Source organism: Dromaius novaehollandiae, chromosome 1, assembly GCF_036370855.1.
Source record: "Dromaius novaehollandiae isolate bDroNov1 chromosome 1, bDroNov1.hap1, whole genome shotgun sequence".
In the NCBI taxonomy this organism is placed as follows: domain Eukaryota; kingdom Metazoa; phylum Chordata; class Aves; order Casuariiformes; family Dromaiidae; genus Dromaius; species Dromaius novaehollandiae.
Genome location: NC_088098.1, coordinates 46,386,052 through 46,411,362, shown reverse-complemented (window position 1 = coordinate 46,411,362; position 25,311 = coordinate 46,386,052). Strand labels below are relative to the sequence as shown.

At 38.2% G+C, this 25,311-nt stretch overlaps 1 protein-coding gene across 4 annotated transcripts in view; it reads left to right on the top strand.

Annotated features, from left to right (window-relative positions):
* Nucleotides 1-25,311, top strand: part of EEA1 (early endosome antigen 1) — a 78,060-nt gene that overhangs the window by 15,256 nt on the left and 37,493 nt on the right. For 3 of the 4 annotated variants that reach the window (XR_010388777.1, XM_064510203.1, XM_064510202.1), the window contains 8 exons: nucleotides 8,680-8,807; nucleotides 13,664-13,718; nucleotides 13,834-13,899; nucleotides 14,757-14,796; nucleotides 15,636-15,743; nucleotides 15,831-15,952; nucleotides 17,199-17,354; nucleotides 22,410-22,526. Coding sequence is in view for 3 of the 4 variants with exons in the window: in XM_064510203.1 (XP_064366273.1) it covers nucleotides 8,680-8,807; nucleotides 13,664-13,718; nucleotides 13,834-13,899; nucleotides 14,757-14,796; nucleotides 15,636-15,743; nucleotides 15,831-15,952; nucleotides 17,199-17,354; nucleotides 22,410-22,526 (792 nt within the window). In the remaining variant the exon portion in view is untranslated. Of the gene's footprint in view, nucleotides 1-8,679; nucleotides 8,808-13,663; nucleotides 13,719-13,833; nucleotides 13,974-14,756; nucleotides 14,797-15,635; nucleotides 15,744-15,830; nucleotides 15,953-17,198; nucleotides 17,355-22,409; nucleotides 22,527-25,311 lie in introns of those variants that run through there. The other variant, XM_064510204.1, reaches the window with a different exon arrangement.

The window sequence follows — 25,311 nt, the reverse complement described above, 5'->3', positions numbered from 1 at the left end:
TGGTAAAACCTTGTCTGCTGATCAGAATTTTATTTGCCACCGTGTGTTCTTGTTGCTCTTCTTTCCATTCATTTCTCCAGGCAATGGGAGTTAGTATTCGGAAATCACTGGCTTCTACTGCTGAAATGTCTGACTGTGTCTGATGGACTGCTAGAACAGATCTTCACCGCTCACCTTCAGCTTTATTTATGATATTTCTCTTAAATAGCTCTCTGTAGAGTCTTCATGCTTCAAACCAGGGATTTTAGCATGTAACTCGTAAAAGTGACACTGAAATATCTTTCTTTTCCACCCTGGAAGCACTGATTAAGTCTTACCTTAAAAGACAAAGGCCTATTCTACTGCGAGAAGAAGCACCCATAATGTTGGTGCCAATTTCTTTGTCCATGTATAGCCAATTCAGCCAGCAAATGTTGTATGGAGGTCACATGCATCACCACATTCCCAAACAGGGACTTTTCTCCTCCCTCTTTCATATATACTGTGTTGTAACTAACAAAAATGTTGTGTTTTGTTCTGTATTGTTTTCTTTTTCCTAAAGGAACGATACATTTCTAAACTGTTTCCACCATTGCCTGACTCTCTTTGACGGACATTCATGGCTTCTGAACATTAAGTCTGTTAGGAGAAGCTTAAGTTTCAAACTCACTATCTTGATTTCCCTTAAGGCATCCAGACAACCACTGTATGGTACTTCTCCAGCATTTAGAATATAGTGGTTGTTACAATCTGTTGCCTTATCAAAGCTAAATCTAAGGCAATTTTTTAACAGTTCTTTTGGGTTATTTTCCTGACTTTCCAGACGTTTAGTAAATATGCATTTCTTGGCTAATACAACCAAAATATGACCCTGATGTTGTTTTTTGAATAGGCTTTTCGTAGCAGGATTGTCCAGAGTGTAAATTGGAATGCTAGTTGTGCATAAACTTCTAAATAGCTAAACTTCTGTTTTGAGATAAATATGTTTTTTGTCTTTGTTTGAAAGTGCCTCATTCTTTATGGTGTTTTTTTCCACTTGTCTCTTACTGTAGATCCAACTGATTGCATCCTCTGTTTACTTGGATGCTCTTGCAATGTTGCTGACTGCTTTTTCTCCACAGAACATCATATCCATGCTTTAATGCTCATATTGTGTTCTGTCCTCTTTGGATACTCTTTCAGTTCCTTCTCATATTATCAAATTAGGTCACAGTAGCTGTTTTCACCTCAGTGGTACTTGCCTGTTTTGCTTAGGAACAAAAATTATTGGTTGAACTATACTGCTACATTAATTCTGCATTGTCTTGGTATTGTTTAGATGTTGCAGCAAATTAGAGATACTGATTTGATTTGACTTGGCCATGCAACTAAATTTCTTTAAGAAAAAGAGAATCCACTGAATTAGAATTTCTAATTTGTCACAAAACTGTCTTGTAGGTTGTGACAGACTCATCAATAGTAATAAAAACAGAACAGAACTGAACTAGAAATTACTTTGGTTCTATTCTTGTCAAGTAAAACCAGCTTCTTTTCTTGAAAGACATTGAGTCTGTAGTCTATTATGAATGAACTGTAAGCAGACTTTTTTTTTTTATCTGAAGGTTAAATACTTGCATGTAAAATTGAAATGGGCTCCAGAGCTTAATTATATGAAAGATGACCTTTTTAGCTCTTATGATTAGACAGAGATGTTATCCAGGGAAGCCACCATCATTTTGTTGTGTGTGTGAAAACCCAGAGGAAAGTGCTTTTTATGGTAGAAGGCATGGAACAAAAATCTGTCAACAGTATTGTTAACAATATATAAAAGGAATGGCCTACTTTATTTATGCTTTAACTTAAGAATGTCCAGTAAATTTTTTTATTGGTATGTAAGACTTCTGAAATACGGTCTTGGCCTTGATGTCTAGGTGGACAGTTTAATCTGCCTCTGAGAACTTCTCGAGGGTTTGGTTAATTGTTTTGATATGTGTTCAGGAAATAAAATGTAGAAACTACTTGATATATTTCTCAGGTCTGAAACATGAGTACGTTTTTTTTCCCTCTGGCCCTAAGTATGTACAGTTCCTAACCTTTACTCCTGTAAAATGTTTCAGCCTTTAAATCACAGTGTAACTGAAGAATATCTGAGTTTTAGTTTAGAGTTACCGTTTAAATGTTGATGAAAACCTTACTGATACAAGCATTGTGCATGTTTGACTGCAGTGGAAAACCATGAATAGTGAATTTAGAGACTTTCCAAGAATTTGTCATGCTTAAAAATTAAAACCAACTCCAGAAAGGTATCTGTGCCTCTGAGTGAATGGACATGCCATACAGCTCTTGAACTTGCTCTCAGTTTTTGAACATGCTGAACTTTATCTGCAAGACAAGCTGTATATTGTCAATAAAGTTTGTGAAGTAGTTGCTAATGTAAGATTGAATTCTGATGCATTTACAAAAATAGATCATGATTAGAGGATGTTATGGCTTTGGATTTGAATCACAGCTACTACTTTTTGTTCATGCCGCTTGCTGTAAGACTGTTGCCTTGAGTGCTGGCCCGGTATTTCTAGGCAGTCGAAGATGAAGCACTGAAACTAAAATTCATGTAAACTAGAGCCTGGTCATGAGGAGATCAAGCATGTTAAAGTACATATTAGATTGGGCTAAGCTCTCCATGTCGTATATATATGGTAGAATATTGATTTATCTTTTCCATATAGTAAAAGTGTCAGTTACATTGCAATTCTGTTTTTTTGTTCACTGCAGTACTTCAATATTTTCCAAGAAGTGTGTTTGTGGAACAAAATTGACTTCTCAGTGGAAAATAGCAAAGTTCCCTAGTTGTTTAAGCTTGACTCATGACATAATTGCTGGGGTAAAAATATAAGATGGTGCAGAAATTCTGTGTATTAGCGAAGAGTGCTATGTGCTCTGCTTGTGTTTTTACATACACACTATATATATATATATATATGTATACACACACAGCGTGTGTATGTATATATATGTATAGCATGTGTATGTATATAAAATTTGTGCTATGTATGTGCTCTCTACTACATATAGCTGTAGAACAACATCAGTAGTAGCAGCCTCATTGGATTAAAATGGGATTGAGGAGTAGAATAGACGCTCGTTACATTTTTAAACAAAATGCTGAGGAAGGCGGATAGCTACGTCTATGACTTCAGAACCTATCTGGGATATCTTCTCTCTTGTATTTCAACGATGTGATCAAATCTGAATTTCATCCTGTAAAAACTCTTTTGCCTGTGGGACTTTCCTTTGAGAAGAGACGTCTTTCTGCCAGATAACTCTGGTTTTCATTTGTGAAAGAGGAGACTAGGATAAAGTAAGCTGTGCTTCCACTCATTAGTTACTTAAGCCAAGATTTCACATTAGCTCTACAAAGACTGTTTCAGTAATACTCTGGGGAAAAAAGCAGTTTGTAGATGAAGGCACCTAGACTTAAGGCATGTGTATGTAGGTGTCTCAAGCTCCCACTGTAGGTGATGGAGCTATTCAGCTGACCCTATGCATAGCATACACATTTGTTAGATCAGCTGGCTGGTGTCTGGCTCCAGTGGAGAGACCTGAGTCGCTCTCCATTGATAATGGTTGGTGAGTAGACACCTACATGTAAATGTTTAAGTTTTTTAATCTGCAAGCTAAAGCCTTCAGCCTGCTGAAGGAATATCTTTGCTTTTCTACACTAGTGAGTACAGAAAATGCTGCTCTTCAAAATGTGTTGTCACACTAGACAACTTCATGTTTAGATCTGGTTTGTGCTGAATGATGAGGAAAAACTTCAATATTAAGGCAATATTCTGAGCAAGCTGAAATTTTCAAATCTGTATTTTTACTTCCCTCCCTCCTCAGTCCTGCAGAATAATACAGAGAAAAGCTAAAGGCTTTCCTCTGCCTCTGGCCCCTTGTCCGTGGGAGAGCTGCATTCAGCTTTGCCTGAGTTTTTGGAAAACCCTGGGCTGGCTTTGCTCAGTAATAGCTAATAATACAGAGAATAGCTGTGAATCTTTCTGAATAGTTCTGTGAAATGACTGCAGTCGATCAAAACTTCTAGTTGTACAGAGTGTGTCTATCTGTGCTGGTACTCGGACTGGAGGGGGTTTCTGTGTGGGCGGCCAAAGTTCTCCGTACGGTTATGGTGCTGTAAATTATTATGTTGGTACAATAAAAATGAATATGGTAGTTCTTTTTGCAAGACTTTCCTTCAAGCGTTGCTTTTAACATACTGGCTTACTTCCCAAGGAGTGCTGTATTAATGATTCGTAAGAATATTAATGTTACCCGAAAGGAATCATTTACCTCAGATGCCTTTTAAGAGAGAGAGCACGGAGAAGGTTAACTTTATCCGGGCTGAAAGTAAATCTTAAGTAGTAGAGGGGAAAAGTAGCTACACAGCAATGTTTGTACAGACCTAGTCATAATTTTTTTCTGACAAAGTCAATTAAATAATCCTGTAATGCTTCCATGTAGTCTAAGATCGTTGGTAAAATTTGGCATTAGAAGTTGACATGAGGCAAGGCACTTTCCTACAGAACTTCTAGACAGTAATTTCTGTTCTGCTCTGAATAAAGCTGGTGTACTTTGCACCAACAAAGACCTGTCTCACAGAGGCCAGTGTTGTGCTGAGGGGATGCTTGGTACTATGCATGCTGCACAGGCATCCATCTGAAAGAGATCCAGGCATTTCCCTCTGAATGAAGAAACTGGGATTTGAAATGTATTGTTCCCCATTCTCACTGGAATGCCCTAACCAGTAGGTTGCAGGCTGTTTTGAGCTATAAATTGTATGTTGATTCCTAGTGGCTAGGTTGTGCATGTATGTGGTGTTTTGGTTTGGACTTTTTTTCTTTTCTTTTTCTCTATCTTGCTTCAGGAATTCTGTGGTGATCCTAAAAATTTCCCTGATAAAACTTGTACATGTGGTGGTTGTGACTTTTTTTCCCCCCGTTTCCCCCCTAACTGACAGGGGTCTGCAAAAAGTTTTAGATTCAACAAACTGTCATTTCCTGATGGAAATATTCTCTAGTTAAAAAAACAAAACCCATCTAATTGTCCTTAACTTCTTTTGAGTTCCTTTTTCCCTGCATAAAGCAAAAGAGAAAGCTCAATTAGAAATGTCAGTCAGGGAGTTATGTCTGTGTATGCAGTGCTGCAGGCCTTATATCTTTCCTTTTATTAATTGAAGAATATTAAATCCCTTTCAGTTCTCCATGGCTGTGCTTTTTATGCAGTGCAACTCCTGAATGTATTTTTAAATGAAATTTATCAAGTGCCTCTTGATTAATATAGCCTTTGGAAAAATATCATTGTATATGTCATGTATGGTGACTTCCTTCTTCAGATACAAGAACATTACTTTGGGACTTGTTTTTTCCATAAAGGTCTGCGTAGTTAAGGAAGACAAGCGTAGACTTACTGCAGTGGAGATCTCCCTCCCTCACCTCATACAAATTCCTGCAAATTAACAAAGATGCTTAGAAGATGTAAGCATTTCAGACAGTGAGTTTTCTTCTCTTCCTCCTCCTTCCCACACATTCAACTTCAAATTACTAAAATATACTTTTATATCTATTTTCAAAATGCATCTCAAGATGATGCTAGGAGAGAGAGATTTTTATGGCTGTATTTATTAAAAAGAAAAAAGAAGGGGGGAGAGAGAGATATCCACCACCCCAAGCCCCTAAACAAGATTCTCAGCCTGTAGGCCCAGGAAAGCTTTACACTTTTGTTAGTTACTGTCTGGTACCCAAGAAGAGTCCAGATGATTCTGATTTTCTTAGTATGAAGAGACTGAATTAATATTGCTATGTCAGCTGTGACTTCAGTAGCACCGTTGTTTTGCGTGAAGCAACCTGGTGCTGGGTGTGTGTAGTCTAACGCTCCCGTCTGTGAGTTACGGCGCCGCATTTAGCTGTAACAACCAGCCCCAACTATCTACTGGCTCCCCAGGAACAGGAGGAAGGGTGGCGTTTTGCATGACAAGGGTGCCCGTTGCAGAAGGTTAGCATCTTCCTCCGTCAGTGTTGCTGAGCCGGACTTCTAGGAAATGCCATTTAACCATAAGGGTGCAGTCCGATTGCCATAATCCACTGCTGATCCTACCAGCACCGGATGCCTAAAAAGTGAGGCCCAGCAGTGGGTACTGCAGTGCCTGTGGGGAGGCAGGGGCTGTTGGGTAACACTCTTTACCCCACCCCGTGCCAAGGGGAAGGTGGTTTCTGTTATTAGAAAGGAAATTTTGTGCATGCTTCCCCCTGCCTCCTGGGGCAGTGGGTTTGACTCTTGAGCTCCCGTCTACCCTCTGGGTTACAAGGCATCCTGCTGGCTCCGCAGCTTTTCTCTGCCTCTGGCCCCTTGTCCGTGGGGGAGCTGCGTGCAGTTTTGCCTGAGTTTTTGGAAAATCTTGGGCTGGCTTTGCTCAGTAATAATTGAGACAACTGATTGATTGCTGTCCCCTTGGGCTGAAAACCTGTTCTTTCCTCTTCTCCAGGGCCCCTCTTTCCACACAATAAAACCCAACCAAGCAGCCAAAAGCAACTGAACAGACTCTGCTGCTTACCTGGAGAGAGAGAGAGGGCGAAAGGAAGCACAGGACAGAGCGGTTTTCTCTACTCGTTCTTTGCAGGCTCACCTGTGCTGTGTGAGAACTTGTGCTGGTCTTGGGGCATAGCAGGTCTTTCTGTCAGTGGGAAACCAAACTGAACAGCGGGAATTGCTGGGTTGTGTTTTGTCCCAGTAGGGATCTGTTACAGCGTTACTGCGGGAGGGTTCCTGCTCTCCTGTGATCTGCAGAACGGATTCCTTGCTTTTTGACCAGTCCTGTTGTTTATTGTTGTTGCTCTTTGCCAAGAATTTTCTAGATTCTCCCTCCGATTCTTTTCCTGAGAGTAACTTGCATTGCTGTCATGTGCTAACTGTATCCGATAAATGTTACTGGGAGCTAAGCAGGGTACTAACTTTCCTATAGCCCTCTCGGTACGTGTGCATACGAATGAGTGACTTAGTTTAATGCTAAGTGAAGCCATGCAGATGAATTCTGGAAATAAATGAATTGCAGTTAGAGGTAAATGTCTGTGCTCTGCTTTCGAAGGAAGATACCGTTTTGTTTGTTTGATCCAATTTTGCTATACTCAGTCTTCAATATGATGCTGTAGTGGATGTGACAGGCAACTATATTTAATTCTTTAATTTTCTGAAACATAAAATAAATAATAGCGGTAATAAAGTTCCTGTTCAGTGCTCTGCAGTTTCAGCTGCCTTTGAATAGCCTAACTTGACAATTCTCTTGGATTAAATCCATGTAAGTATTTGGTTATTTAATTTTTAATGACTAGTGAAACAAAATACTATCAATGTCAAGGTAGAAAGTGAGTGCTATTGTGATTGACAACGTATATGTTCAGTACGTTCACTTTGTAATTATGTCTAAAGTTCTGCGTAGTGTCCAAATATACAGTTAAGAACGTAAACAGAGAGTCAAAACTACTTGTGTGTCTGTCGGATATCTTGCGGGAGCGTATGTTTTGTGAAATGAGATAATATTCTAGGATTATTCTGATTTTGTTTTAGTGTTGGAATGTGATACAATTAATACAATTCACATGATACAATTAGTGTTGGAATGTGATGCAAATCATTACTTAAGGGTAATGTTTAAAAACGTAAATGCACATTTCAAACAAAACAAAAACCTAGGGCCTTAATCTCACTTGCATGAAGATCTCTTTATACAATTTGGAATGATAAGGCACCTTTAATATGGAACTAAATTGCTTGCTTCAACTCTGAAACTTGGTTTCGCTTGAGTGATGCGTATTGGCTATAGTGTAAATGAGAACTTGGCTCAGAGTGGTCATGATAGCTAAATGAATAAAGAACCAAATTGAAGTCCCTCAGTTAAAAACAGAATTAATAGGTTGTTAGATAAAGTGAGATGCGTAACACTTGCGGTAAATGTTGGTTTGGCCACACATGTTTAAAAATTAATCATTGTAACTGTTTTCGCTTGACTTTGGGGGTAGAATGAAGGTATTGTCCTTTTAAGCTTTTGCTGTGAGTAAGCTTGCACTAAATATTCTGGAATGTAAATGGATGACTTCTGATTCTTTAGGCTATAGAGGGCTGATTTCAGTTCTTCATTTCTGAATTGCATGTACTAATTATATGCAAGATAAACACTCTTTTCTGCTGTCATCTGGTCCATAAAATCAGTGGCCTAAATATGGTCATAATAAGTACATAAATAGCTATGCTTTAGAGGGTTTTACTTTGTCTCATTCACATGAGTGTTTTTTTGTATCTCCTTTTCTAAAAACAAGCCCCCAAACCCTATCTCCTCTTTGGAAGAGGAATCTGATTTTATGAAAACTTGTATGGAAAGTTCTTGCAGTCCTTCAAAAATGACTGTTCTTATTTTTCTAAATAAAGATTTCATTACTAGTATGTAATGCCATTGTGAAAAACATGGTGAATAATAAAATGACTTTTGTAGGCTTTATTTAACTTTTTAATTACCAAAACTGTTATCAGAGAACAAAATACTTAGTATGAATCTTTTTCTAAAAAGAATTTATTTCCTTCCTTTTAAATGTAGAATAAAATTTTAAATTGTGGAGAGAAAAAAGATGCAAAAAGCAAAATTTTACTTCTCACTTCTTTTTTCTTTCTTTTTTTTCCTTTTTATAATAGGGCTTTATTTGTCCTCTCTGTATGAAGTCTCATGGATCAGCTGAGGAGCTGTTCAAGCACTATGAAGCAGTTCATGATTCTGGCATTGATTCAACTCACGGAGGGGAAAGTCATCTGTCACCGAACAGGTGGAACAGTATTCCTTTGTGCATGTGCTTTTGTGTCAGTATTGAACTGCTTCTAATTACAATGAAGGCTGTATTAATTTGAACACTTAATTATGTAGTAAAGTATTTAAATGTTCATGCCCCATTTCTAAATACAATTAAAAAGCAGCTTAAAACTTATGTTGGCCGATACTGATCTGACAATAGATGACAAACAGGTATATATGTTTATATTTTTAATTATATCACCTGTTCCTCATGCAGCTGACAATGCAATGTTACAAACTGGTATGATTTTTAGGATTGGGGCAGAAAAATACAGTTTCCACCTTATTTCCAGCTTAGAGGTGAAATTGCATTTTTTGAGGGTGGGGGAGGGCAACGCTTGAGAAAGAAAAAACTGGTTTTGTCACTTAATGGTTACGGTACTGGGTAATTATATCATTACTGTTTGCTTTGATAGGTTCCAATATTGCCTAGTTATTTGCAAATCTGAGAATTTTGTGTCACTAACCCTCCTTCTAACGCTTCCATATTCCAGAAACTCCATACTGATCTATAGAAATCTTCTCTAGTTTATTTTATTTAACTCTTTGATCAAAACTGTATGGTTAAATATATTCCCAGGCAACCTATCAGATTGTTTAATTTCTGAGACCAGCAGTATAGGTAAGGTGAAACTTACTCTCTCCAGAATAGTTTTGAGTAGTCTGTCTGTGTTTCAGTAGTCCCTCATGTTGGTTTGGGGAGTTTTTCTTAAGGGTAAAATTTATATAGGGTTTATTTTGTTTCCTCCTGGTTCTTCAGTGTTTGTTTGGGTTTGTTTGGGACTGTTATAAATGACAGTTGATGCTGCTGCTCTGTCACACTCCCCGAAATGCTCTTCTGCTTGGCACACAACAGTGTCATAGTGAGCAGATGACCTGCCTCATTCAGGAAATAGAGGTTCAGACTGTACAGCCTTGCTGGTGTTCACTAGATGACTGAACCAGCTTCTGCCACAGCTGTGAAGTAAATCACTCAATTGTTTTGTGGCCAGTAGAAATGTGACCCAAACTGATAAATAGTTACATTGGAAAAAAATATGCATTTATGTAATTAACTCTTTTTTAAATTTGTTTCTTTTTTTGTAAGAAAAGAATGTGAAAGGTAACATATTTCACTTATTATCCGAATGATATATATCTCCCCAATATTCTACAGAGCTGGCAAGCCAGTTAGAGCCAGTGTTAGTAGAGGTCTCGTCTTCATGCACTGGTCTAGAGGCCCTTTCTCATGGATAGTTCCACTTTCTTCCAAGCATGGTGGGTTTCTACCTGTACTCCCTGAACACACGCTTTGTATTGAGAATGATGAAGCTCCTGAGAGGAGACTTAGAGGCCTATAAGCACTTTTCTTAACAGTGCAATGGAGGAAGGGGCTGAAAGTAACTCACCAAGTCAAAGAAACAATTATTCAGAGAAGATAAAATACCATTTTTAAAAGACATTTTCAAGGCACATAGCTTAACGACAAAATTTTAAAATAAACTTAGAATAGTTGCCTAAGTTTTAGCATTGTATTTTTCTTCAGTAGTCTGTCATTAAGGCATCTGGAACAAAAGGATTATGCTCCTCAAATATAATCTCATTTTAACATGTATGTCTGCTTTGACAAAACTATATGGTATCGTATAGCATCTTTTATCTGTCAGATGTGCTTGGCTCACAAGTAGAAATAATACTGCAGACGTTATTCTTAGATATCAGCCAGGAGATGTCAGTATGATCTCAAAAAGGAGCTGAATTATGTTGTGCTTATGTTTAAAGGGGATTCTGTAGGGCAAGTTCTGCCACTAGAGGAGTTGTTGTGGCAGTGGGGTCTGGTTAGCATGCACAGCAGGCGAGCAGTAAGTAGTGTGATGGGAGGATGGACTGTAATCCACAGCCTGTATCCCCTCCGTTTTCTTAACTGGTAGGGAAAGAAAACTAGTAAGCAAAATAAATTGATACTGCTTTTGAAAGTGAGCATTCTGTGACCTGCCTGTTCAAGGGAGATGGATTTTTTTGAGCTGGTGCTATTTTTACAATCATTTTTATTCTCTGTGTTCTCCAAATGTGTGAGGAGCCAAAAAGAAGTTACCGGATGTGGAGGATAATTTGAAAGAAAGATGGGGAGTCATATAGTTTGGGGAGAACTAAAGATAACAAAATTAGGGTTTTATACATGAGGAAATGGTATGGTACCATTGGAGTTACACTGGTTTTCCTGCGTGCACACTTATTCTTAAGAATATTTCTTCTCTGTCTGCTTTAAACCCTTTCCGAGTGATATAACTTAGACCAGAAATGGTACTTCTGGTAGAATAATAGCATTCACATGGGGGAATAATTGGTTATAACTATATTGTGTATATAGTTTGTGAAAGATTTGTTTTTATGCCTGCGAGTTTCCAATGTCAACCAGATGTTGGCTGGTGAAATTTTTTTTCTGATTCTTGACAGTTCAAGGACAAGTGGTTTTGTTTTCTCATATAATTGAAAAAATGGCCAAGATCGGGTGTTTGGATGGTGTGAAGGGAGTCAGGTGAGAGCTGTTGTGTAACACTTGAGCTATTTCTTCCTCGTAGTGTGGCATTCTTTAATTTTTCTCAGTTGTATGCTTGTTTGAGAAACCTCTGTTTCAACATTTTTTTCAAGACTTAAGACTACCATGTTAAAGAAATATTCTGATCTACAGCAGTGAACCGGTCAGGCTGGCTACCTACAAGCGAGTTTGCATGTGATTCATAGGACCAAGTTAGGAGGTGAAGCTCTTTATTTAGTCAATAAAGAGATCTAGGTACTATGAATTACATGGTGTCGTCTTCCCCACTGCGCCCCCACCTCCCCCGCCCCCCACGATCTACCACAGTTAAGTGCCAAGAGTAAATCCTGTAACTATACCCAGTGTGATCTTGCTAGGCCATTAGTACTTGGTGTTAAAATTCAGGTACCAGCATTAAAGATGGGGAATGGTGTGGAGCATAAGGAAGAGGTGGCAGGGATTTGGCAGGTGGCAAGGCTTAGGAGCTGTGCTGAGAGGAGTGTCAGAGAGGAGGAAGGGATTGCAGCATGGTCATAGTGGAAAGGGCGATTTGGTGAGGATTTGGATGGCAGTAAGAAAAATAAAATTATGGTTCCAGAGTGATGTTTTATACTTTTTTTTTTCTTCTTTCCCATTTATTTTTCACTGGATATCGAAACCAAATTTAGGTTTCATCTTATCACTCTCAAGCAAAATTGTGTTGGGAATATCAAGGCAATTACTATGGAGGGATGCTTATGTTCCAGACCCCCCCCCCCCGCCATCTTCTTCTGCCCTCCCTCTTCTCCTGTATTACAAACTATTTTCATACAGTTCAAAAACTTTAACTATTACAAAGACCAGTTGGTGTTTGATACTTCAGTGTTACACATATGGTATGTGTTCTGGCCCAGCTTCAGTGCAGTCAACTGTTTCACCTGCCTGAGATTTTATCTATGTGTGAATTTTAGCTAATTTACCTATACTGGTGAGAAAGCTGCTTCCTCTCCCTGCTCTGTGAAGGAGTTCTGGATTACAGGTCTGGCTGTCTCAGTAAACTGATGTTTGCAGACCTCCAGTGGATACATGTCTCACATGGGCAGAATGATGTGTAAATAGCAGAAAATCATCTTTTCTTTCTAATATCACATATTCATTTTGCCATTGAAATTGATCCACCTTGGAGTTCTTGTTGACATCACTTTGTTGGTTCATGTGCTGATAGGTTTCTCTTGCTTCTTGATGACCCAAACATGATGGTAGTATGCAGGTATAGATTGAATCTGTTTCTTTCCAGCTTAAGTAAGGAATAGTGTCCCTCCCCCCCCCCCCCCATGAGATAAAAGAAAGAGCATCTTTGAGGAAGCAGTAATGCAGCATTGCTGCAACAAATTTGTATGGTATAAATCTGAGAGGATATGTTGATATTCACACCAGCACATATCTGTGTTGGAGGAGGCCCTGCAGTGTTGCTGCTGTGTAAACAGTAAGAATGGGTGTGTTGACACTGTTGTAATGACCTCTGTGTCCCATTTTTGGAGTGGCTGTGTCTCAGTGAGGCAACATTAGTCTTGTGTGTATAATTATGTAATTCTGTAAAGAGTCCTGAGATTTAGAAGGATGCTGTCTAAACTGATCAGCAAGAGTTTTAGCCTTGGATCTTGTGTTCATGCGTGGCTGGAGACTCGGGCATGAAATTTGAGAATTTAAAATCCCAAGGCTTTAAACATTCATACCATTAAGTGAGTGTATCTGTGGGGAATGCTGAATTGCTGTGTGGAGGAAAAATTATGTAACTGCACGTTGCAGAAGGAGTAGGACAGCATGCTCCCTCTTACTTGGGATGGTAAGTGAAGGAGAATAGACCTGCCCTTTTCATAAGGTGTGTAAAACAGTTAAACATCCCAATGCAAAGCTTTGCTGTTCTGAAATCATATGGTCAAGCTAATGCACCAACTTAGACTTGCATTTGATTTTTGGAAGACTCTTTTCATACTAAAAAGAGAAAAAACCCCACTAATTCTTCTTTCTTTGAACAGGCCAGGTCTGTGTCCTGCATATATATATATCTTTACTTACCCACTTTATATGTTTTAGCATTTTTCAGGTGATGATATGAAAGTGAGCTAACAAATATCTGTTAATTCAGTTTGTTTCAAGTTTTTGAAAAATATAAAACATATATAGAACTATGTATATTATATTTATATAATATGTGGTTATAACTGTCTTCCAGTTACTTAATATATATTATAACTTGTACTGAAAGTGTGATTGACAAAACATAACCGCTGCATATTCACTTTCTCCACTCCATGGATATATTTATTCAGAGATGAAGTATCACTGCTCCGACAAGAAGTCCAGGACTTGCAAGCTTCACTGAAGGTTGGAAATGTATTTTACTTGCATATGGTTCTTTGTTTCAAATTGCAAAGTAGTCTACTATCTTAAGCAACCGAACTTATGGTTCACTCTTCCCAATCTCTTTTTTCTGTTCTAGGAAGAGAGATGGTATTCAGAAGAGCTGAAGAAAGAACTAGAGAAATTGCAGGGGCAGCGGCAGCAAGTAATTGCTTTAAAATACTTGGAGCAGGTTTATCATCAACATTGACATTGAAGATTAATACCTTTTTTTGTAAGGCACGTGGCCTGATTTAGTTAGTTCCATAACTTGACTCTTGACATGTTCTTGAAAACTAAATATGTATCTGAAGTATATATCTGAAAAACAAAGTCATAGATAGTGATTCTTCCATGCTACTTACTACAAGCTCGGTTCACACCTTTCCTCCTTTTGCGCTTATTCAGAACTCAGTTTATTAAAGAAAATAAATTGAATGTGATATTTCATCTGTTATGAGAAACATAGCCATGAGGTCTTTCTTGTAAGAAATTTTGGGGAACAATAGTGTGATTTCACAAAACCCCGTACGAACAGAACAAAAAAGGCAAGGCAAATTATAGTGTGCTGTACCTATGGAAACTCACTCAGTTTGTTACTATAAGCTACTTAAATACTGAATTGTTACAAACCTCAGAAATTGCATTGTAGTAGTGTGTATTCTCAGAATGCGCATTGCTGCCTTTCTGTTTAATGTCTGTAACTTGTGTTTTTAGAGTCAGATTTCAATATTAAAAAAAACAGAGGGGGGGATTGTTACTGGAATCTTGAAAATCCAAGAGTCTGATAGTGTAGTGATACGAGAAATGGAAAATCATTTCGGCTTTTTCCAGTCTTCCTGCTATAGCTGTTTTAAATCAGGTATTTTTATATTGCTTTGCAGTTTTTGAGCACAGAAGCCTCTATTTCCATGTCTTTCCAAAAGTGGGATCCTTTTTTTAAAGACCTTGTGAACTATTGAAGTACTAATAGTTATTCCTACTGTCTAATGATACATTTATTCTTATGGTTTTTTTTTTAAGGATTCTAAGTCTGATGGATTGACAACGGCTACATCTGCAGGTGGCTAATGTTTTATTATATTAATTTCTGTCACTGTTTTGGAATTTGCGAAATTTTGTTCAGTGTAGCCTTTGGGTTGATGAAAGTGCATTTTTGGTGAATTCAAGAGCCAGAATGCTGAAAAATGAAGTTTATTGCAGGTGCTTAAGGCAGCTCCTGATAGCTATGGTGTGGGGAATTGTTAAGAGACATTTGGCGTTTGTTATTTCTAGAAGTGAGAGCAGAATTCTCATAACTGTAAAAGCACCTCTCAGTCATAGTTTTCAACATGTTTTTAATCATTTCATATATTCAAGCATTCAGGATGAGTCTTTTGCTGAGAAACAGTGACTGTTGACATTTAAACTATAGCTTTTGTCAGTGCTAATGTTATTCATTGCTTTTCTGTTCTCATTGCTAGCAAAGAAAACAATGAAATGTTGTTTGTTTCTCAGACCAATAATTTTTGCTCCATGTTTTGTCTTCATGAGGCACTCATGGAATACAGTTTCCTTATGTGTGCATAAAATATTTTACTGATCATGATTAAATGGCTTCTAATCACAGTTCGGGTCTCAGGAATCAGCATGTTAAAACGATATGAAGGGATATTTGCTGACTAGTGGAAACCATTATGTCCTTAATCCTGCATAGGACTCAACTTGTGACAGGTTCCAGCATCATGCGTGTAGATATTTAGCTTCCAGCACTGTTGTTCGTTTTCCTAAAGCTAACTGGATGTTAAGTGAGCTTGGATTAATTAGTCTTTTATCTACTGCAGTTCATTATTGATGTGAGTAACTGTATAACCTTGTCCTAGGTATCTTAGAAAATAATACTGTTCTTTTTTATGGAACTAGAATCATTAGAACGTCAACTAGAAGAGATCCAAGTAGAAAATTTTAATATTAAGCAAATGAAAGACTTATTTGAGCAGAAAGCAGCACAACTAGCCACTGAAATTGTGGGTAAGTATATTAACCTGCAGTCTGATTCTGTTCCCCATTTGTGCAACTCCTACAAGCGATCATTTGTTCAACTTCCTTCTTAATTAGATCTTAAAGCAAAATACGATGAAGAAACCAGTCTTCGGGAAGGTGCAGAACAGAAAGTGACAAACCTGACACAAGAACTGCAGAAAGAGAGAAATGCAGTAGAAGACTTAAAGACAGAACTGGTATTCCCATTGCAGTCTTAATGCTTTTATGTCATTTCCAAATTAAAAGGGGATGTACTCAACTGCTTGCAAATACAGTTTTAAAGTATTCAAACACTGTGGAACTTGGAGGGATCTGCTTGTGGTTTAAGAAGGAGTTCATAACATCATTTTTCTTGTCTATTTCACTGACCTAAATTTTCAGTATTTTTCTAGTCAAGAAAGAAGTATGTATTGTTTCTTACTTGCAAATTAAAATTTACACTACATTATTTTATATTCTGCATGTTGATGCTCTATATTTAAGGAGTTTTGCAGAGTGTTAATCCTTATAGATAAGTTATGTAGGCCTGTACTTATTTGGAGAATGCCATTGCTGACTTGAACAGCTGTCTTTAGATCACCTGTTTTCTATTAGATGTTATGCTGTGACTGCCCCTGGATAGCTGCATTCATAAGGAATGCTCGGAGAGGTGTTTTGTGACATGGTGGCTGGCAGCTGTCATCACCTTGCTTATGTTAATGTTTTCCTTCTTGTGCTTGACTGGTAATACTGATGTGTGGGTATTCCAAGAGTTTGGCTCCTAGTGTCTTTTATATACAGCCGTGGCTTCAGGGAAAAATCCCAGTGACTCAGCAGCCTTGTAGCTTTTACAGCAGTAGTTAAGGGACCTCCTAACTTCCTGCTTATCTTCATTCCTTCCCTCTGCCACTGCTTAGACTTTCGAGGGAAGCAAGACTTGTTTACCTCCTCTTCTTCCCATAGTCAGCTGCCCTGAAGGGCTGATGAGTCTCTTTGCCCTGCCTGGTCACTGCAGCTATCCAGTCCTCTCTACCTGTTGAGTTTCTTGCTAGAGGAACCAATATAGTCTACTTTTCAAGGAATTATGACTTCAGCTAAATTTCTTGAGTGGATTCCCTGTCACTTCAGCCTTTTCTCACAGTGAGGGTCTCCATCCTGTACCTAGCCATGTAGCTACATGAAAATTATAGAAATTTAATCTTTGAGACCCTATCCCCTCTGTGAGATTTGGTTGAAATCAGTCAACACGTTCAAGGCTTAGTAGGCAAGAACTGACAGACAGCATGATCTACTAAATCCTGTTTCCTTGGCAAATAATGTGTACTTTTCTGGTTTTCAGTTGTCATACTGTAGATGTCACCTTGTCTATACCTTGAGGATTTGGAAGATTTTTAGAGATAAAATTAGCACTAGAAGCATGTCTCTCAGCATCATGTTGCTCATTGCCACTTTTCTACTTTTCAGCTGCAAAGGCCTGGTCTGGAAGATGTGGCTGTCCTGAAAAAGGAGCTGGTCCAAGTTCAGACACTGATGGACAAAATGACTTTGGAGCGTGAGAGGGAATCTGACAAGCTGAAAGATGAGTGCAAACACTTGCAGGCAGAACAGGCTAACTCAGAGGTAAGTCATACCTAAAAATGTTGTGTGTGTTAATTTTGCAATGATTTTCATATGAAAATGGAAAATATTAATTCATCATAATGAAAAAAGCTGCATTAAAAATCATAATGCATGTTGTAAGCTTATTTGCGTTTTAATACCATATCTTTATCTATTTTTTACTATGAAATTGGAAATCTTTTTACACCTATTATTTATTGTAGGTGTGTTTTGTATATAAGATACAAATCTGCGTTCCTCACCTTCTCCCAAATCAACTACATAATGGTTTCCAAATCTTGCCTGTCACCTGTTAGACTAGAAAGTGGGGGACTACCAGGCCTCACCATGGCTTAAGGTCAAGGTATAATCTTCTGGTTTTGGGCAACAGCAGCATAGTTTTTGTAGCATCATTACTGCAACCTGAAGTAAAAAATAAAAGCTATTGTTATGTTTGTGAAGGCTTGCTTCAGTTTTGGCTGAGTCAGTGGAAGATGTTTTAAATTGCTGATGGGAGATCTGAAAACGTTTTCCTGTTTTCATTGTTCTTGCATATAGAATTTAATGATAAATATTTATTTGAGGAAGTAAAGCTAAAACTAAAACTGCACCTCACTGCCATACATGTTAACTGCCTCTCCCTTAACAAATGTTTGGTTTTCTTGTTTTTGGTTGCTTTCCTTTTTTACCAGTGAGCACTTCTGTGCAAATGAGAGAAGAAGTGCAGAAACTTTGGTTTGGGTCTTTAAGGGGGAATCAGATCCCTCCTGACTAAAGCCTTTTTGATGTGGTTTACTAGAAGAGTGAGTGAAATCTGCTGCCTGACAGAGATACTGGCACGAAATGCTTAAAAAAAATGGTATCAACAAAAAAGGCTTTTGTCTAACATAATTTATTGTACTGGAGAATTGGTATATCCATATCTGCAGACGAATTCTCTTGCTGGAGTGTGTCGCATCTCATTAGCGAGTTGGTTGGTATGGTTTTGCCAATGGCCTTTGTGACAGTGCAATAATTTTCACTAGGCATTTTATCAGCGATGCCTGTGACTTTTTAATTTTGTCTCCCTTTTCTGTTCTCCCAGGCCAGACAATGCCTTCAGAACTTGCAAGTGCAGAGCTATAGTCTCTAGTGAAATGAGGTCCTTGCAGAATTCCCCAACTCGTATGAGGGAAAGACTGGAAGTTCTGTAGGATGCACAGTTGCTTCTAGTATCCTCTGTCCTGTTGAGATTTGTGGGCATGAAGGATTCCTGGTGTTTCATGTGTCCTAGATTTCAGAACTGCAGTTTCTTCACCTGCACTGCAGAACTTTAGAGGAGCTGTGCCTTGTATTATTCTGAGCTCTTTACGACTTCCCTCCCTCCTTCCCTCCCTCCCTCCTTTTTTCCCCCCATTAATAGATATGTGGAGTCCCAGGAATTGTATGAGGGTACAGTATTATACTAAATATGAATTTACTATTGTTCTCAAGTTAAAATTATGTATGCCAAGAACTTGATTAGACGTGGGAAAAAAGGAGTATCACAGCTGGAGTTCTGAATATAATGTGGTTATGTGGCCATGTAAGTTGTTGCATAATTGTAATTTGGTTTTAACTGTGAGAGCTCACAACTCTGCTGCATCATTTAAATGGAAATTCAAAATACTGTCACTCTGATCTTTTGTGGTTTTGGATATTATATTTAGTTTTCATTTGAAGATTAAATTGCACAGTGACATAGGCATAACTGAAATCTTTCATCTTAAAACATACACAGAAACAGGAGCTGCTCCTGTTGACCCAAATTAGGCATGCTTAAGTTTTGACATAACTACCTGTTTCAAAGTGCTTTTAACAGGAGGGGGAAAAAAAAAAGTTCTTCAGTTCTGCTGGATGTAATGGCAGGTGGAGGAGAAGGCTGCACTGATGCTGCTGCCTGTTCCTGTGTGTTCATATAAGAAGTCTTAGATGTATGCAAAATTTATAAACCACACTGCAATAATGATAGTAATATCAGGTGTCTGTGTGTCTGTTTAGTGTCATCAGTATGTAGTCTGAACTAGAGAAGACTGCGTTTCTACATGGTAAAACATGGCAAGCAGTGGTAGTCACATTCTTCTCAGAAATGTTACCATCTCCTCTGCTTAGTTTTAACAAATGGCAACAATAGTCTAAGACCTTAGTAATAAGACAAGTTGAAAATAAAAGCCTTTCTGTCAATGTGAAGTGACAGTAGAAAAGACTCTTCTAAAAAACAGAATTACTTAAAATCATAGTGCTGAAAACTTTTCCACTTTATTTTTAAAAACATGCTGTGAAAAGTCTCAGCCTTAAGAAAACAGGCCCTCCGTCTGTGGCATGGGTATAGTGCTGCTCGTAAAAGCTTGGCTGTGTTTCATCTTGGCTTTGCTCTTTGAGACCACCTCACCTCAAGGGCTGAAAGAGTAACACAGTTCTTAGGCCATCCTTGGCCATTTTGCTGAGATGGATGCGGATACACACATTGGTATTGTTTTCCAATGTGTAACTTCTAAAATACGTATGGCCTGGGTGAAGAGAATAACAATGAGCATCGTCACTCTGTGTGTCCTTAAGTGCTATTGTTGAAATGATTTACCTCTTTTTGTATTTGTGGTGATACTGCCTTGGAACACTGGTGTGCTGGTTATCCTTCTGAATATGGGATTTCTTTCTAACTGTTCAGGATGATTATTAAGGAATATTAACTATTGAAAAACTTTATTTAAATTATACACTTAAAACATTAACGTTACTGATATTTAAAGCTTCAGGAGAGAAAGAACCTGAGAAGAATAGCTCTACAGTTGTCACCTAAGTGCATTAAATATTTTTTCTGTTTTTGTTGGGATTTATACCTTATTTTAGAGCTACACCTGAAACTCTGGTGTCTAGATATCTCAGATGGATGTTCATTTTGAGATATGCCTTCCATGTTTAGCTTCTCACTATAGTGAATCCTACATAATAAACATGTTATGAGAGCAGCTGCACTGCTCCAGGGCTAAACATTTGCATGAATCTCTGCAGATTGGGATCTGTTTCAGTTTTCTGAGAAGTCTTCCTACAAGCCATAAAATACAAGGAATAGGCTTGGCAAATTGTTATCTTGAATGCATACAGTATTAAAAAAGATGAGTGGATTAAATTATGGGTAAATTTGATAAAACCAGGACTGTCTTTAAAAGCTAAGCAAAGGCATTAAAAACACAGCCATATTTGACAACAAATTTGAGGAAATGTATCTACTAACAGCTTTTGTCACTGCTTATTTCCATCTTTCATCCATCCATTTTATTTTTTTTTCTGCTTCTAATGGAGACACTTAAATTTGAGGTAAAAAAAGTTTTTCGAAACCTTTTTATTCTTGTATTAGCTTTCTGTTCTTAAACAGATGTGCACCTATTTGCTTATTGGTTCATTAACCATGCAGACTCATCATCATTGTCACAATATCAGGAGTGGATATTCATCCATGAATATTTACATGAATATATACATCTATGAATATATATATATCTCTATCTATCACTCTAGTTTGAAAGGCTCCAGGGCTGTCTTTAGCAAGCTTCTGCACATTTTCTGCATTACATTCTCTCGGTAGTAAAAGATCCATACTCTGTTTTCTGAGAACATCCTGAAAAGGTTATCTGCCAAAGACAGATCCCAGTATGTTTTAACTAGCTGCTCTGTAATAAAACAGCCTTGTAAAGAATAGCATTACAGAACTCAGAGTTAATAACAACATATAGTCCTGTAATGAGTGTGTTCATATGTTCTTTTTTAGTCTTGCTATTTATGTAGGAAGGTTGTAGATATTGTGTATGTTGTCTACTGCTTGGGTCTATAACTTCTAAAAATACATAGCACAGAAGTTGGGATGTATGTATGTATGAAACAGAAATGTTATTGTTTCTGTGGTTGTCACCTTTTTTAACTGAAAAGAAATTAGTTAATTCTTGAAATCAGTATTTATACATTCTTGCCAAAATCTGTGGTTATGAGAACAACGGGAAAGAAAACTTATTTAAAAATGCCATTAGTATACAGTGTATTCCAAGTGAGTGCATTCATACAGTGCATTTTATTTTCTGTATTACAAATATGCAAGAAAATTGTTCTTTGGCATGTTTGTTACAAAGAAGAGAAGCTTTAGTAGCAAGTACATGTCAGTTGCTAGCTTTTGGGTAGTGTATTGCAAACACATTTTAATTAGGGAATTCAGTATTTCAGTCACCCTCTATTAAAAAGAGTTACCCTTGCCATCTAATACAAGGATCAGGTTTCACAGTTTTCAACTCTATATGGAGAGGTCACATTTGTGAAAGACCCCTTTTTCTCTTTTATCATCTTCTACTAAGATCTCAGAGGTCTGTGAGAGGAATGGTCACGTGGTGCCCTATGTGGTATTATTTTCTGTTAACCCAAGCATAATACGTTTTAGGGCATCTGCTGTAACCAGTACGAGGTGCTTTTCTTCTGTGCTTTCATTATTGTATATAAATACTGTGCAGTCACTGATAAATTTGGCTTTGTACCTGTCCTGTTGAATGGGGAAACATTTATTCCCTGATTACGCTGGCCTGCAGGGTTGATGTGTTCAAAGGTCACACACCAAGTGTGCACCAGTGGCCAGGCGTCTTAACTCCTTCTGCTTCCTTTTCCAGGACGTTTTGCTCTGGGGTGAGGGAGTTTGGAGGAAGATTTTGGCAATATAACTGCAGTGACTTGGTGGGGGTTCACTTTGAGCTAGAACTTTGATAATTGTTAATGGATAATCTGTTGTGATTTTCATCAGTTGTGGGCTCAACCTGGCATTTTTTTGTTGGACTGGGACAGATTTGTCTCTTGAATAGAACATGAATTATCTTGGCTGGGAAACTCCGCTCACTGGTATTGTTGTAATTGATAGTGCTCCAAGATGAGGTTACATCAGAAGGGTTTTTTTTTTTTTTCCTTAAGCTATTTATATACAAGATTTTTGTTATTTTGTTACCAGATATCTTGCTTTTTGGGGGTGGGTTATACATACAAAACTTTTAGTATTAAATGTGGATTTTCTGTTTGTGCATTCAGGCTACCATTAATCAGTTAAGAGCTGAACTTGCCAAAGGACCTCAGGAGGTAGCTGTGTACGTTCAGGAGCTGCAAAAACTTCAAAGTTCAGTCAAAGAGCTAGAACAGAAAAACCAGGTGAGAATATTGTTATTTCTTACGCTTGTCAGTTCACATTAAAATGGAAACACATTGCCTTGGGAAGCGCTGACTGAAGACTGACAAAACGCTTCCTTGGTGTTGCAGAAGTTGGGAATTTTTTTTAACCATTTTGCTTAATGGGAGGGATGTGGTAATGCACAAGGAAGCACTGTGTTTTAGTGATTGTCATTACACTACAACTGAAGTCCCCAAGGCTGTTATGCCTACAGATTTCTAATTGCTGCTGTTTATGCTAACATACCATTAGCCACCATCTCACATTAAAAAGAAAAAAGCAGTAGCCTCCAAAATATTACAGTGTTTACTTAAAAATCATACTTCAAAAGACATTGTGAGCTCTCTCTATTTCTCTTCCAGTTTCTTAGCTTTTAGATTGTACTTGTGTCATATTTTCTGGCCTTTTATCACAGTCATAAAAGGCAGAGAATTGAGTTATAAGCTGAGAAGCTTCTGGAGTTTAAGTATCTTTTGAGAGCTTTTGTCAAAGCCCTGTGAGCTTGCTGCACATGTTTCAAGTTGCACGTTAAGAAGGCATGTGAGTTGTGGGAGAAAACTGGAGATAGGGAAGGAAGGAAGGCAGGAAAAAGTTATATACTGCTTATTGTCAAGTTTGTATATATAACATTGTATGTGTACACTGTTCACATTGCACAAGCATATCTAGCAGCAACCTTTTCAGCCTTTTCAACCTTTAATATTAAAACAGCATTTGCAAGGAATATAATAAGGTGCAATTAAAATTCAATAAAGTATAGTTTACTTCTAGTAGGATGACTCTTGGTTTGGCTCATAAAAATCAGTTGCAGAACTAAGATGGTGAGAATTAGCATGCTATTCCTTCCCATGGGCAAGCAACATTGAATCAAGTTTTTGGCAAAATTGTTATACAGGATAGAATGTTTGCCTGAGTATATGGCTTTTCCATTAAAATATGGAGTGAAACAGTTTGATGAGTAAGATAACTGTACTTTAACAGGAGTCCTCTGCTATGTCAGGTTAATGCCAAATACAACTTGAGGAATAGGAAGAAGAGAAGTGACAGTGAGCTACTTTTTCCTCTTTCAGTTTCAGTGACTTAAGGCAGTTTACAGCCACCTCTTCAGGCAACTTTTTAAAAGGAGCTAGCCAGGGAATCTTGGCTTGGAAGAGTTGGACCTAAAATTGGAAAAGGCAAGATTAGCTTCCCAAATAACAGGAGTAGCTCCCCCTTTGGAGGAGCTTTCAGTGCAGGATAGAATACACTGCATTTTGCTGTGTGAATCCGTTTATAACTCTATTGCAATGCAAAAAGAGATTTCTGTGCATTGACACTGAGTTTTTTCAAGATCATATACGACCTCAAGTAAGCAAGCTGCTACTTGTATTTTCAGGAAAATACACTGAAAGAGCAGATGACAAGTATGTAAGAACAGCTCTCAAAACAGCAGGAATTGTCTTCTCTTCATTTAAAAAGCAGTGCAATTATGGTGCTTGGCTTGCTTTGCAGAGCCAAACATTAGTTTAGAGGCCAGTAATAGCTTGTAGCCTGGAAGAGACTAACACATGGAAATCCAGTGTATCCTGTGCAGTATAAGACTTGCTGTGATTCCAGACCCATTGCTTTTGTGTGTGTGTGTGTGTGTGTGTGTGTGTGTGTTTTTCTTTTAGGAAAAGTGTGATATCTGATCTACGGGGAAGAGGTGTATTTTCCAACCTTCTACTGACATAACTCACTGAATTTCAGAACAGTCACCACAGTTCTTTCTATGTCTAACTGCTAGACAGGCATACTGCGTTGTTTGTGTATGATTCCATGGAGCAGTGTAAAAGAAGGGATCAGGGTTGTATTTCTGCTTGTATCTTGTCCTGGCTTTGAAGGCTAAAGGCTCTTCAGTGTATCCTGGAGCATACTGGCATTCCGTTTTTCCTGCTTGTCTCAGTTTCTTTTCTTTGGAAATCAAGGCTTGGGGAAGAGAGGTGGCTGATGTGTGCCAGTATATCTGTGTGTATGTTTGGGATGCAGCTGGGACGTGTGTCCAAATAGGAGATGCTTCTGGATCCACTGATTTCGCTGTAACCTGAATAACCTTACCTCGGCAGCTTTGTGGCCTCAGTTCTGCTCGTGGGCTTCAGTGATACATGGACGAAGTGCGGTGTTGGGCAAACCCAGCCCTTCTCTTGTGAAAGTAGTGGGAAAGTAGCTGTTTGTGGCTCCGTCAGGCCATTTGTGACTGCAGAAAGGGGGTTCAGCTTTTAGAGACAGTGGCTCTGGCTGTGGGCTGCAGCTCGGTAACGGGACCTGGCTGCTTTAAACATTAGCATTCATTGTCCATTGTTATGTTGCTCATCGGACCAGGGAGGAAAAGAGAAGTAGCTTCAGAATGCAGATCAGCATATCCAAGCGTGTGTAGCTGCTGCTTTTGGCTGTCTTTTGAATAACTCATAATGGGATGATGAAGAGGCTTTGCTCCTTTTTTGTTTTGTGTAACATTCTTGAACACTTCCCAGAGTCCCAGTCTGCTTCAAGACAATGTTAACGGTTCCTTTTTTTTTCTGCAACATTACTTCAAAACTTAAGCTAGCCTTGGATCTTGTGTCCTACACTGGCAGTTCATAAAGTAGTTCATAGCAGTTCCACATGCAGTGTGTGGATCTAGTTATAAACTGGTAGTAATATTAATACTTCATTTCTAACTTGTGCAGTTGTAATGAAAAAGTACTACGGTGTGTTGGTATTTCGGGAACATAACTTCCATGATCCTGGCTGGCCTTTTCTCTTCAA